Source organism: Pocillopora verrucosa, chromosome 9 (assembly GCF_036669915.1).
Source record: "Pocillopora verrucosa isolate sample1 chromosome 9, ASM3666991v2, whole genome shotgun sequence".
Lineage (NCBI taxonomy): Eukaryota > Metazoa > Cnidaria > Anthozoa > Scleractinia > Pocilloporidae > Pocillopora > Pocillopora verrucosa.
In genome coordinates this window covers 10,397,596-10,411,232 of record NC_089320.1, presented here as the reverse complement: position 1 = coordinate 10,411,232, position 13,637 = coordinate 10,397,596, and the positions used below count along the sequence as shown (strand labels likewise).

At 37.1% G+C, this 13,637-nt stretch overlaps 3 protein-coding genes across 4 annotated transcripts; 1 reads left to right on the top strand and 2 right to left on the bottom strand.

Annotated features, from left to right (window-relative positions):
• Window positions 1-1,730: 1,730 nt before the first annotated feature.
• Window positions 1,731-3,067, top strand: LOC131793911 (uncharacterized). The gene is made up of 2 exons (XM_059111413.2): window positions 1,731-1,782; window positions 2,202-3,067. Exons 1-2 carry the CDS (start codon window positions 1,731-1,733, stop codon window positions 3,065-3,067), a joined length of 918 nt encoding a protein of 305 aa, XP_058967396.2.
• Window positions 3,068-6,957: 3,890 nt separating this feature from the next.
• Window positions 6,958-8,747, bottom strand: LOC131793863 (U1 small nuclear ribonucleoprotein 70 kDa). The gene is made up of 2 exons (XM_059111363.2): window positions 8,576-8,747; window positions 6,958-8,010 (listed from the first exon to the last, which is right to left on the bottom strand). The coding sequence occupies exons 1-2, from the start codon at window positions 8,655-8,657 to the stop codon at window positions 7,430-7,432; spliced, it is 663 nt and encodes a 220-aa protein (XP_058967346.2). The 5' UTR covers window positions 8,658-8,747; the 3' UTR covers window positions 6,958-7,429.
• A 1,724-nt stretch (window positions 8,748-10,471) lies between these two features.
• LOC131793887 (uncharacterized) lies at window positions 10,472-12,409 on the bottom strand. 2 transcript variants are annotated; one of them, XM_066172543.1, is made up of 3 exons: window positions 12,235-12,409; window positions 11,198-11,245; window positions 10,472-11,158 (listed from the first exon to the last, which is right to left on the bottom strand). In XM_066172543.1, exons 1-3 carry the CDS (start codon window positions 12,305-12,307, stop codon window positions 10,704-10,706), a joined length of 576 nt encoding a protein of 191 aa, XP_066028640.1. In that variant the 5' UTR covers window positions 12,308-12,409; the 3' UTR covers window positions 10,472-10,703. The 2 variants fall into 2 exon arrangements, with proteins under 2 accessions (XP_066028640.1, XP_058967376.2); XM_059111393.2 differs by having other exon boundaries at window positions 10,472-11,245.
• Window positions 12,410-13,637: the final 1,228 nt, after the last annotated feature.

Sequence of the window (13,637 nt, the reverse complement as noted above, 5' to 3'; positions counted from 1 at the left end):
CCGGAAGGAAGAAACTAATCGATAATCCCAAGCATACATTTTAGAAGCCAAAACATGATAACTTGCCTGCAGATTATAACTAGCAAAGAGCACGATATTACGACGGAGTCAATGGATTCTGTTTCAGCGATACACTTTTGTTAAGTGTATGATTGAGTGTAACAAATACTATATCGATCAATGACAAAGCAAATTTAATTTTGTGAAAAAGGTAGAGAACAATTGACGAATTAGTTTACACTGACTTTGATTGATTTCTCCTCAATAGCACTCTTCAACGTCATCAGCATTTTATATATATATATATATATATGTAAACTGCTACTGAACAAGAAATCTTCAAAGCTAGTAGTCTTATTCAAGCCAAGATCCAGCTGGAGAAAAGATGATTTCAAGGTCGCATTTTATTCTTTATGCTGCCATACTTTTTGGACAGGTTACCTGTTTCCCATTTCCGCAACAAGGAGGTAATTTAGACTCATTAGCTTCCCTTCGCTCCAATGAAAATTTTAAACTGAATTTGTCCTTGAATTAACGGCAGTTAAAAATTTAGCTGAATTCGCCTGTGTCAATCATAAGCATATTGCAGTTACAAGAAATTCTTTATTCCGTTGCTCAGATGTTTTCACACTGGCACACACTCTGCAAGATCACAGACTTGACTTTATGAATGCTCAATTTCTAAATGCATGTGTAAAATTACAAACTCGACATTGAAGATGTCTAAATCTGTTAAGGAATTTTTCGAGACCTCTCACGAAGTTAAGTAGATATAAGAGTTTTAATTGGGCATATTCCAAAAGAAAAATGGTTTCTTGATTTATTCTTGAGACCGTAGGTTTTGACCAACACCGGAAGGTTACCTCAGTTTAAGAAAATTGCCGTAACTATTTAGCTGAAATAGATTTATGGCGAAGAAAGAAAGGTCCCATCAATTTGGCCAATTTATTTTTCTCTTCTATTTCTTCATTGGTGGTAAAAACACACAAATATTTCATATGGAAAAGAAAACGTAAAGGATAGATAATTTGATCATGATTTGGGAGTAAAGAGTACCTCGTTTTTACAATAATGTGCAACGCTGTCTGTTCAATTGCCTATAAGAATGTCTCGCCCTCAGCGAGTCGTTCTCTTTATGCGTGGTTTTCTTAAAAGAGAATTTACTTTGCAATATCTAATTAGGACTAGTCTCGAAATCTTCTTTTTTAAAACCTGACGCACATACACCTATTGTAATCGCGGTGGCCCTTGAACTTGAAGTCACTGAGGCATGTGATTACCTTTACTTTACAGTGTATAGCACTAGAAAACTTTGCAAACCAATTAAGGTCGCGTTTCAAGCTCGTTTCAGCATGACGAGATCGGAAGCATTTTCGGAAAAATTTAAAAACAATTTACAATGGAAAAACCTAAGATACGCAATAAAGTAATTTCAGATATTTATCTCGTGTCGCAATATTAGTCAAAAATTAAATCTTTGTTTTACCGATAGATAGAAGAATACAGGGATAAATTATGCAATTTTTAGAAGTTATCAAAGGAAAACTTATTGAACAATGCTTAGGTATTTTTACAACAACAATATCAAGAGCATCACAAGATGTAAATTGGCACATTTCAAGGGCGTGGAGGGACTTTAAAAAACTTTCTCCTCCCTTTAAGCATTGCCAAATCGAGCGCAATGGTCAGCGACAGCATTACCTCTAAGATCATTTTCACATGCTTGCGAAATGGATGAATACATTTATGTTGATTGTTTCCACGGGAACATGCTATTCAAAGGCAAATTCGAAAATTCGAAATTCACTATGAAGCTTCATTCGTTCAACTTCAATAAATAGTTCGTGCTGCTTAAATAGCATTATAGTTTTATCGACTTTGGAAAATTGCGTCCCATAGGTCGATAGAGCCGAGGAGTAAATTGCATTCTTATAGTCTATTAGTTGCTGGTTGGTGACCAGAGTTGCAAATTCGGGAATGTTCCATTCCTAGATTTTGTCAATAAGAACAATAATACTGATACAAATTCAATTACGCGTACTTTAATGTATGCTTATGAAAGCAACCTCAAATCATATGTGCCTATGCCGGTTATATGGTTGAACATAACCTATAAATCGCTTTTTTTCTGGCTTAGGTAAAGCGATTTTATCGGTGCCTTAATGTTACAGTAATGTGTGTATCTTTATCAATATAAATAGTTACACTCGCTACAACGGATTTACCAGAGGAGACAGAAGCACCAGGAGCGACTGAGGGGCCAGAGGAGACAGAAGCACCAGAAGTGACTGAGGGGCCAGAGGAGACCGAAGCACCAGGAGCGACTGAGGGGCCAGAGGAGACTGAAGCACCAGGAGTGACTGAGGGGCCAGAGGAGACGGAATCACCAGGGGCCACTGAGGGGCCAGAGGAGACTGAAGCACCGAAAGTGACTGAGGGGCCAGAGGAGACTGAAGCACCAGAACCAACAGAAGGACCAGAGGAGACAGAAGCACCAGGGGCGACTGAGGGGCCAGAGGAGACTGAAGCACCAGAAGTGACTGAGGGGCCAGAGGAGACCGAAGCACCAGGAGCGACTGAGGGGCCAGAGGAGACTGAAGCACCAGAACCAACAGAAGGACCAGAGGAGACAGAAGCACCAGGGGCGACTGAGGGGCCAGAGGAGACTGAAGCACCTGGAGCAACTGAAGGACCAGAGGAGACAGAGGCACCAGGAGCGACTGAGGGACCAGAGGAGACTGAAGCACCAGAACCAACAGAAGGACCAGAGGAGACAGAAGCACCAGGGGCGACTGAGGGGCCAGAGGAGACTGAAGCACCTGGAGCAACTGAAGGACCAGAGGAGACAGAGGCACCAGGAGCGACTGAGGGACCAGAGGAGACTGAAGCACCAGAACCAACAGAAGGACAAGAGGAGACAGAAGCACCTGAAGTGGAAGAGGGAGGGGAAGGTGAAGAAGAAGAAGAAGAAGAAGAAGAAGAAGAAGAAGAAGAAGAGGAAGAGGAGGAGGAGGAGGAGGAGGAAGAAGAAGAGGAGGAAGAAGAGGAAGAAGAGGAAGAAGAATAGGACGACGAAGTGGAGGATGACTAAGCCAGAGCTTCATGTGTTTGTTACGTGTTTTTCTTTCTTTTCGTTTCTAAACTCAGAAAATGAGTTCAGGTGCGACAGATATATGCATCCTTTTATCACACCAATGAAAGCTAGCTCCTTGCTGTCCATAGCTTTCTCTTAAAATTTATTACCATAATTTTTGTTCATCCAATCAAATATATGGTTTCCTGCGTTGATCAGCCCAAACACATTATCACAACCGGTTGTCAACAGTAGCCAGGAAATTGTACCAAATTTATCAAAAGACTTTGTAAACAAACCGCTACCATTTTTATTAACCATATATATTTTTAGACAACGGCAATAAACATTTTGGACGGTCAGTTTTCTAGAAATGGTAACTTAATCTCAAAGTTTTCTCCCCTAACCTAGAAATTGTAGTGGAATATTTAGTTGGTCAAGATGTTTGATTTGTATAAAAAATTTAAATTGAAAGTCCTACGTTATATGGCCTAATTGATCACGATGGGGCACTCGATTTTGAATATTTGCCGGACTTTTCGAATGTCGAATGACGTTTCTTGAATTGTGTTGGGTGCTTTCGTATGAGTTTTTGTAACTGTTTAGGTTTATTCGATTATTTTTTGGTAAGTGTTGTTTAGTTAGTAAGAATTGTGTTAAGTATCCTGGCAGAGTCTCGTCCTCTGATAGCCCAGTTATCCATCCAGCTATACCTAATTACCTCGATTAAAAAGTGTAACTTTTTTCATTAACAATATATATCATCTTACTAATTTAGATGTTGACCTCCATGTTCCCACTGACCAAAATCTCTCAGCGCAAGTCCAAAATAATATATGAATCACCATGGATTGAAATTCAAAGTGATACAGGGCACAATATCGTTTGTGGGGTTTTTTAAAGACTTCTAACTTCCTAAATTATATTAGCATGGTTGTTGAAATGATTCATTGTGAAAAAAAATATTATGTATTATTGGGAGATTTCAACTTTCTCAAGTTTGAATCAAATCCCAGTACAGAAAATTTCCTAAATACCTTAGGCACATTTTATTTTCAACCTCAAATTCTGCAGCCTACTAGAATAACAGATCCCTCAGCAACTCTTATTGACAATATTTTCTTTAATTCCCTTGAGCACTTTTCCATAAGTGGAAATTTATGTTATGATCTATCTGGCCATCTACCAAATTTTCTTATTATAGGTAGAATATCTTCTCTACCAGTGAAAACGAGATAATTAAAATTTTGATAAGCAAGCCCTGATTAATGACTTTCATTAAATAGACTTGGATGATTTTTTTGGAGATGGTTTGAACCAAGCAGTATGTTTGATAGTTTCTTCAATAAGATATCTGAGGTCATTGATATACCCATCAAGCATTAGAGAAAGGAATAGTCTATTTAAGAGATCTTAAAGACAAAATCTACCTAGAACCAAGCAAAGTTTAAAATTTACAAGAATAAACTGAATCATCTAATCAAATCAAGTAAGAGAAATTATTATAAAAATTTCTTTTCAATTCATGAAAATAATGGAAAATAAATCTTGCAAATAATTGAACAAATTGTTCACATTAACCTTCTGGTGAATCAATCGGTCAGCAATATAGTATTGGAAAACTGTGAAATAACTGATCCTAAATCAATAGCTGATGCATTCAATCATTTTACCAAGATAGGTATTAATCTTGCAAGCTCTATTCTCACTGCTACAAAAACTGCCAGTGAGTTTATGCCACTTTCTATATGTGATAGTTTCTTTTTGTCCCCAGTTACTGCAGATGGAATCCAATTAGAAATGGCCAAACTTCAAACTGGTAAGGCTGTGAGCCCTTCTAGCATTCCTATCTCGATTCTGAAGATTAGCAGGTCCCTATATGTTTAATACATCTTTCTTACTGGAATTATCCCACATAATTTCAAGTTGACTAAAGTAATACTGGCCTTTAAGAAAGGCCCTCAGACAAACTTAAGTAATTATAGGCCTATTTCTCTTTACCTATGTTTAATGAGTTGCTAGAAAACTCACGTTCAGTCGGTTAGTTGACTTCTTAGACCAACGGCACCAAATTTACAACAAGCAGCTTGGATTTCGCTCACATCATTCAACTGATCATGCAGCGCTAAGTATTATTGACCAGTTTGCCCATATCTGAGCAACAGAACACTGGGTTCTGTTATTTCTGATTTGCAAACAGTGTGGGTTGCCTCAAGGATCAGTACTAGGGCCACTCCTTTTCCACATTTATGTAAACGACTTTCACAATTGCTCAAAACTATTGGATTTCATGACACCTTTTTGCTGATGATGCAAATTTGTTTTTTAAGAATAAGGACATTAACATACTTGAAATAAAAATTAATGGGGAACTTGGAAAAGTACACATTTGGCTATCTACAAATAAGCTTTCTTTAAAGATTGAGAAGTGAAATTTTGTTATTTTTCATCCAGTTCAAAAACAAAAACCCTTTAATATGTAAGGCTGTCCTATCTTTTTAGCCCTAAATGGTTAATTATGGGCAGTCTAAACTCTCCTCATTTTTCATGTAATATTAATGTAGGGTACAAATAAAGTTGTTTTTGTCGTTGTTGTTGTTGTTGCTCGTCCGGTCTTGGTTTACTGGGCCGTATGTGGACACGAAAACGAGATATCTAAGTAGTTGAAATACGAAATCGAGAAAAGCCGAAAGAATCGGCCTGCAGACATTGAAAGCTAAAGTAAAAACACAATACATTGGAGTTCAAACCAAAGTTTAGAACAAACGCCGAGCAAAACGGTTAAGATGAATGAGATAATACATAAGAATATTTCAAGTGAAATAAAAAAATATAACAAAGCAATAGGGGCTCTAAACAAAACAAAATGACCAGTTGATGAAAATTACTAGACGACCAGAATAAGAAAAGAATTGCAAGAATCCGTGCGTCAATCAAATAGAAAATAGAAAAAGCGCGGCTCAAGAATCAAAACACCAATAATGATCAGGTGCAGTACTAGCTCCGTGCTCGAACAAGGAAAGTAATTGAACGCAAGGGTTTCTACCAATAGAAGCTTACAAAATCAAATCAAATCACATAACTCAACTGAACGCTTTCCAAATTGCCTCGAACAAATTCAAGGTAACTCGGCGTCAATAAAGAGTATTGTTGAAATCTGACGCTCTCGTATAATAACTAGCACTAAGTATTTCTTCCATGATTCCTTATGAGAAAGAAGTAGAAAAGCGTTGGTCGAGCATGAATTTTAAATTCTATTTTTACCGAAAAAACTAAGGCTTTCAGTTTTCATAAACTTTAAATGAAGGATGTTAGGTAAAAAAGGTCCCAGTAGTTTCGTGCCCACGGACGTTCCGTCCCCAATTGCAAGTTTAGGCGATTCGTACCCAGGTTGGGTTTGGCCCGTAACTGTTAACTGACGAAACTGTATGTAGGATAGATTAAATTAAAGAGAAATGCTCAATTGTTGGAAAAAAGGAATGATTCATCTTTTGTAATGAAACTTTCTCGACATTTTTCAAAATGTTTGGCTGCGACGTCACCACAACTGACATTTGTCTCATTCACCTATTTAAGGTTAATGAAAAGACGATCAAACCAGAAAAAAATGAATTGAGTTTCTTATGCGATGTCTTAGGCAAAAATGCAAGCTTTCCCTTCATGTAATATGGTTGTGTCTACTACATGGTGCAAAAATTTTGAACTCATTTTAAAACTAGTGACAAACTCATTATAATTCGTTTCAAGGCTTTGTTTTGCTTTGTTTTGGAGCTAATTTTGTGAACTATGTTTCCGAAAAAAGTATAATAGAGGTCCCGTGAGTCTTGACTATCGCAAAATGAAAAAAAAAGTTTCTTAAAAAAAAAAAAACAACAACACAACTGTTAAACGACAAAAACAGCAACGATGTGTTTTACCCGGCAATTACTTCAAGCAAGGGATCAAGAGTATAAATATTGTAAGTAGTCACGGAAACCAGGTTATTTAAAAACCCAAATCACCATTTATTCATTTAAAGTCATGAATCGCTTAGTTTTACGGATGAAAGACTTTTTCTGCGAGACGGCGAACTAAGGCGGGAAAATCCATGCAATTATTTGGACATGAATTCATTGGGCGTGTGACGACACACACTTGAAATAGCCTCATAAGTGATTAATAAATTTTATAGCCATTGATCTCACCTAGCATTTTTTCCATAAATCGCACCCTTATTTCTAGAAGTAACTTCGATATTAAAGAAACAACGCAACGCATATTTGATAAGTGATCCAGTCAGCTACTTTACTTTACTTTACTTTGAAAACGTCTTTAAACAAAATTCGTCGTTTTGCAATCCATAGCAGTCTGTGTCCATTACATTGAAAGGAAACTGCGCGCACGATGAATTATCAATGCCACAGAAAATAAGATGAGGTTGGAAGTAGACAGGGACATGCCTCCAGAGCGAAGCTGACTTCCTCTCATTGCGTCACTTCTACTCTCGCCCTCATCTTCTTCGCTTTTACCCCTTTTTCCTTTCTTTCCTCCTATTCTCCTGTTCCAGTGGCCTTCATCCTCTCGGTCAGAGAAGTCTCCCTCATCGTTTCTCCTGCTGCTGTCGTCTTGTTCATCATTTCGCCTTCTTAAATCATTATTGTCGTCACCGTTTCTATCATCTCTTCCTCTTTCGTAATCATCTTTATCATTTCTGCGATGGTCACTGTAGTCATCATTCCTTTCATTATCGTATTCGTTTCGGTCATCGTTCCGTTTGTCAAAGCCATGCTCACGATTGCCTCCTTTCCTTTCATAGTCGTCTCCTTCGTCATCATCCTCTTTGCCATTGTTTCTATCCAAGTCTTCATCATTAGACTTATCATCCCTCAAACCTTGGTCACGGTCATCTTTTTCTCTTTCATCATCATCTCTTTCATCATCATGATCTCTGCTGTCATCTGTGATGAAAAGACATAAAATGCTTTAAAGTCAGTAAATGAATAAAACTTAGTAAAAGTGTGTTACTTCTTCATTTCCAAATTTTGCTTTTGGAAAAGGTAAATGTAAGTTTGTTTATGGAAGCCACAAATTGCAAAAAAAAATTCCTTCGGCTCAAGGCTCCTTCAAAATACCCTCAGTTCTCAGTACAAAGCAACTATGTTAATTTGGTTGGTGGTTGTTAGATAAATCACTTGTCACTGATGAACTACAAAGTGTTCTTTTAGTCGATAAAACGTGTACAACGGCAAGTAGGCTGAAAATTTAAAAACATTTTTCTGAAAAGCGATGGTTGATCTATATGAGGCGAGGGGAAGCTGCAAAGATCGAACCTTGTATACTACAAAATACTAAATGAAGTAAGACAGGACAAGAAGCTTGCAAGTTTAAAGAAAAAACCCTCTACATCAACAAAATGAGAAAGGAGTCGGGAAAGGAATATACAGCAACCAGTGTCTCGCGTGGTGGGGACAGAGAAGCAGTTTAAAATGAAAAGGAAACAGGTTAAACCAAAATGTTCCTTACCTTCTGGCATCGGAAAAGAACTTCCCCAACGGGGTGCCAGTAGAGTTAGAAAACAAAGAAGAACCAAACTTGAAGGTGCCATTCTGGTTATTCAAACTTCCAAGGTGTAGCTTAGGTGCGTTCTTTCCCACTCTTTGCTTCATGATTTATAGCTTTTACTGACGTAAGTTGGATTTAAAGTTAATTACGACTGTTTTGCAGTTTCCAGGAAAATATTTTGTCTCGAAGCAAAAGATTTGATATTAACTGTGTTAAGCTGTGTAAAAATTAACGACAGCGTTTTCGAAAAAGAAAGCGACCATGATCTAACAGAGGAAAAATTTTAATATATGTCAATATGGGCCTCCTTCTTTTCTGAAGATGGCAATATAACTCATAGGATTAGAGTTTTTTGGCTTACGAAACTTGCTCGTCATGTTTAACTCAGTGAAACGATTAATATTATCAGTTTCCTCAGAAACAAATCCCAAAAAGTGCAACCAACTGCCTTCCATAAGACAACGGAGGTGAAAGATACAACATTAATAACTGGAGTTTTAGTCAATCGCGTAATCAATAGCATTGAAAATTAAAGTTTGTATTTGACTGAAATTTTCTAAGGTCAGGTTTTTTAGTGACTTCCACCTTCAATTAGAGTGAAGTATTTAGTTTTGATAAGTGGTTATATTCGCCTGACCTTGATGAGGATTTAAGTGATTACCATTGCGTTGGTCTCGTATCACTTGTTTTGCTGCCTCTTAACAGATCAAATTAATGCTCTCGATGTCCATTTGGTGTTAGTTTTAATTAAAGAGGGTACTTCGTTAAACTCAAAGCGATGCGTCACCCTCAGTTTCTAGAAAGTCCCAGTAAACGTGACCGCCCCAAAGCCATGTGTTAAAGGTTTTAATCCAATAGCACTGAGTGCCTTGACTCAAGAAAAAGGCAAATCTAAATTAGTTTCATGGTATTCTAGTTCATTGAATTTCAAAGCTGATAACATCCTAGTATTAAATGTAAATTGGTTAAACGAAAAACAACTATTCTGGACATGGACAGGTAACTACCGGTATACTTGAGAATAGGCCTTAGATCTCTGTATCGATATATTTTCTCGTTTGAGATTATACGTGCGAAGAGCCATTCGGAATGTTACATCACTGGGAAAATTTAAAAACAGAAAACATGCATGTCATCTAGTAAGTATCAAACGAGCAGAAAAAAAAATCATCATAATTCGCTTATTAGAAGACACTTAACTGCCCGTGTTACACATGTAAAGATTTGAACATTATGAACAGTGCAACAATTGTAAGACAACGAGGTGTTGATTACTCGTAGTGTACATCTAACAAATTCGTTATGTGGGGTTGATTTTCATGTATACCATCTATGAATTTCTTTTATAATCTGTAAAGAATGATTTTACCATCACTTTTCCTCGGTGGAATTTTGAGTAAAAGATGTGGTATGTTATCATCATAGCATTTTTGGAGTTAAAAGGATTTCTTCTAGCTTTCTGTATTCCTTTGCTGAAACCATGAAAGAGATTTAGCCAGAACTATTTTCATCACTTAATATTAACGAGATTCTTCTTTTTCAACAACATCATTCTGATGTTGGATAGGGTAGAGGGTCTCGACCCTCACCTACGAATGTCAATATCGGACTGTCGGACAGTCGTTTCCAGTCGTATTTATTAGCTCCAGAGCATTCTCTAAAAAATATAGATATATTTGCTTCCCATTGCTTAAGACTGAAGTTCCTTAAATTTCATAAAAGGAAAAAATGTTCTAAGAACATGAAATTAATTAAAACGCACTCCGTTGATAGAAAAAAAGGGAAAGGAGAAGGAAAACCTTAAAGATGACACTTCCAACCTTATTTGAAAGATGACAAACAAACTTCCCTAAAAAATTCTTTAACGAATTTATTAATTTGTGTTTTGTTGACAGGTCATAAGTACTTTAAAGTACATTTTACGGTTAGCTGCTCGTGAGAATCATTGGGGTTGATGAAATGCCATTTTCTGAACAGGAATACATACGCTAAGAAGCTACCAAGCTAAGTGTCAAATAAAAATGTACTCATCTTTCAGGTTTTTGTAAAATCATTTCTAGGTCCACTTTTTAGCTCTATTCATGTGAAATTAAAAAAATAAAGGTTTGTACGAAATGGTGCTCATAAAAAACCATGAAATAATGCCTATCAGAACTTGAGCATTTCCTTCCCTAGCTGAAAGCGCACTCGATGATAACGAGTCTAAGTTCATAGCAGATGGATCCCGATTGATGTCACCATCATCGCTGAAATTGGCACTACCATCGCCACTGTCAACGCCACTGTCTTCCCCATCATCGTCATCATCATCATCGTCGTCGTCTTCGTCACCATCATCGTCATCGTCGTCATCGTCGTCATCGTCGTCATCGTCGTCATCGTCGTCATCGTCGTCATCGTCGTCATCGTCGTCATCGTCGTCATCGTCGTCATCGTCGTCATCGTCGTCATCGTCGTCATCGTCGTCATCGTCGTCATCGTCGTCATCGTCGTCATCGTCATCATCGTCGTTATCGTCTTCATCATCATCATCGTCGTCATCGTTGTCATCTTCGTCGTCGTCATCTTCGTCGTCGTCATCTTCGTCGCCGTCATCGTCATCGTCGTCGTCGTCATCACCATCATCATCGTCTACGGAGGTTGTTATACAACAACATTAGCATTTAAAAATACTAATTCAGAACCTTAAATTTCTCCAGTAATACTTAAGCATTTCATTGATAGTTTGAAAAGAAATATTGGGTATAACTACTGGTTATATTAAATGATTATAAATAATAGGAATACATGAAACAACTTTCCACACAACCTTAGAAGTAAGTAGATAAATGCAATTCAGAGAAATTTAGAATTCACATGCGATTGCACCAATAAGTAACTAGAAAATGTGCTTGTTGTAACTTCGTATAAAACAGTCTATCCATTAATAAGTGTCAACTTTTTCATCCAGAGTTCAAGGAGTGGGCTCATAATAACTTTAACTTGATTAGTTTGATCATCGAGCTGTATTTGCGAAATTTCAACCTAAATTGTCTCAAAAGACCGTTTTCCAGCGTGTATTAGTTATTTTTAAATTTCACCCCTCTATACCAGACCTAAAACAGACATTGTAAGTTTATAACGATTTCCAAATCAGTAACGATATTTTTTTGTTCATCTTCATTCCAGAAGGAGCCACTTGGTCACAAAAATAACTCAGCCGTCTCTTGGAATATCAATAATCTATGAGGCAAGCAAACGCCAGTCTTTAATCTAATTGGCATTTAACATCACACTTTGTTTCCAACAAGTTAAGGAGAAATTTTTGGGCTTCATCTCGAAGATCTTCAAACTGCAGATGTCATTTCTTTTGAATTTACAACAACGGCCAATATTCGATATCTCTTTTAAAAATTTATTAAAAGAAAAATAAGATGAAACAAAATAAAATAAATTAAGCAGAACGCAATAAGCTAAGGAAGCCAAGAAAAATTCAAGTCGGATTAAGGGAGATACTATTTGAAGTGAACTTTATGCTTAGACTCTTTGAGGTCACTCCACTGATCGTCGCATCAGTTAAAAACCTAATTGACGAAAGCCAAACATGATGCCCTCAACACTGAATAACCTGTGTTCCTTACCAGGCCGAGGGAAACCCCACAAAGGCTGTAATAGCACTAAAAGACCAAGTAAAAGCAATATTCTCGGGGCCATTTATCCAACACTTCGGCCCTATCTCCTCCTATCCACTAAGCTTTCGGTCCGAACAGATATCAAATCCACTTGGAAAATGCACGTCGTGTAGATATAAACTTCTTTCTCATATCTATTTCATGACGTTACTAATATGATTTAATCATCATTCCAACTTAAGACACACCTAGAGTGGCGGGATTTACATAAAAACAGTATAACCGGATGTTATATTACTATTAGTTTATCACGTAAATACCTGCACGCATCTAAGTCTAAAAAACATAAAAACAACAATCTTAAAATATGGTCCTTTTTATTATTTTACACAATTCTTACATTATGATGAGAAAAGTACTACCGTCTTTTGTTTTTGGATTTTGTCCTTCTCTGTGTAAAAAGTAACGATAAATTATGATGGCATTATCGAAAAAATTCGTGGTTAAGTTATTGATAGAATTCAGATATTGCAAATTATTCTCGTTTATTAACATGTTTGTTCTGCTTTACATTTCATGCCTTTGACTGAAACTACCCATTATAATTTCTGTTAATCTCTCTCAGTTTTCTCATCATAACTTAAACCCGAAAGAAATATTTTCAGCCGCTTTTTACAATCATCGTGACGTATGCTTAATCAATTTATGTTGAATAGGGGTATCGACTTTGGATGTTTGTGAGCCACAATCACTCCAAGCTCAAGGCGAAGAGCAGTGGGAACTACTGACAAAGATGATGAAATTTTTAACTGTTGTTTTCCAAGATCTTTCAACTTGAATTGTGCCATGATTTAGCTGTGATGGAGGTTCTACAGCTTTTTGTATCGGCCTGTTAATCTTTGAGAAAAAGTACCAGTAGTTATTCACCGAAATCATTGAACAAGCTAAAATTCAGCGTACACTTATATGGGCCTCTGCACGATCCCGTTCAAAAGTGAACGGAAATGATGCGCCTAAGAAAATCAGGAATGGCATGGATAATGGGGTGGATCGGTGAATATGTGATTCCGTGCAGCATCAAGCATGAAGCATGGTCTTTTTGTTAACATAAGCATCATAAAAAGACAAGCGATGATATTGTGGTGGACACCGCGCAAGTATCAAACTGCTGAAAGCTTTGAAAGAGAAATGATGTTAGAAACAACCTCTTTCTTGTATTTTAGTCATAGCATCTACACTTGTTTCTCTCCTGTCTCTTTTCGCTCTTCTGCTATACGCAACTTCCAACGGATCTCTGTCACACTAACACAATGCGATGGATTTTAATCTTATCATGTCTAATAGTTGTTTGAACCTTAAGAAAACAAGTCCTTATGGTTGGAGTAATTTGATACAACCTCTGCCAATTTAGA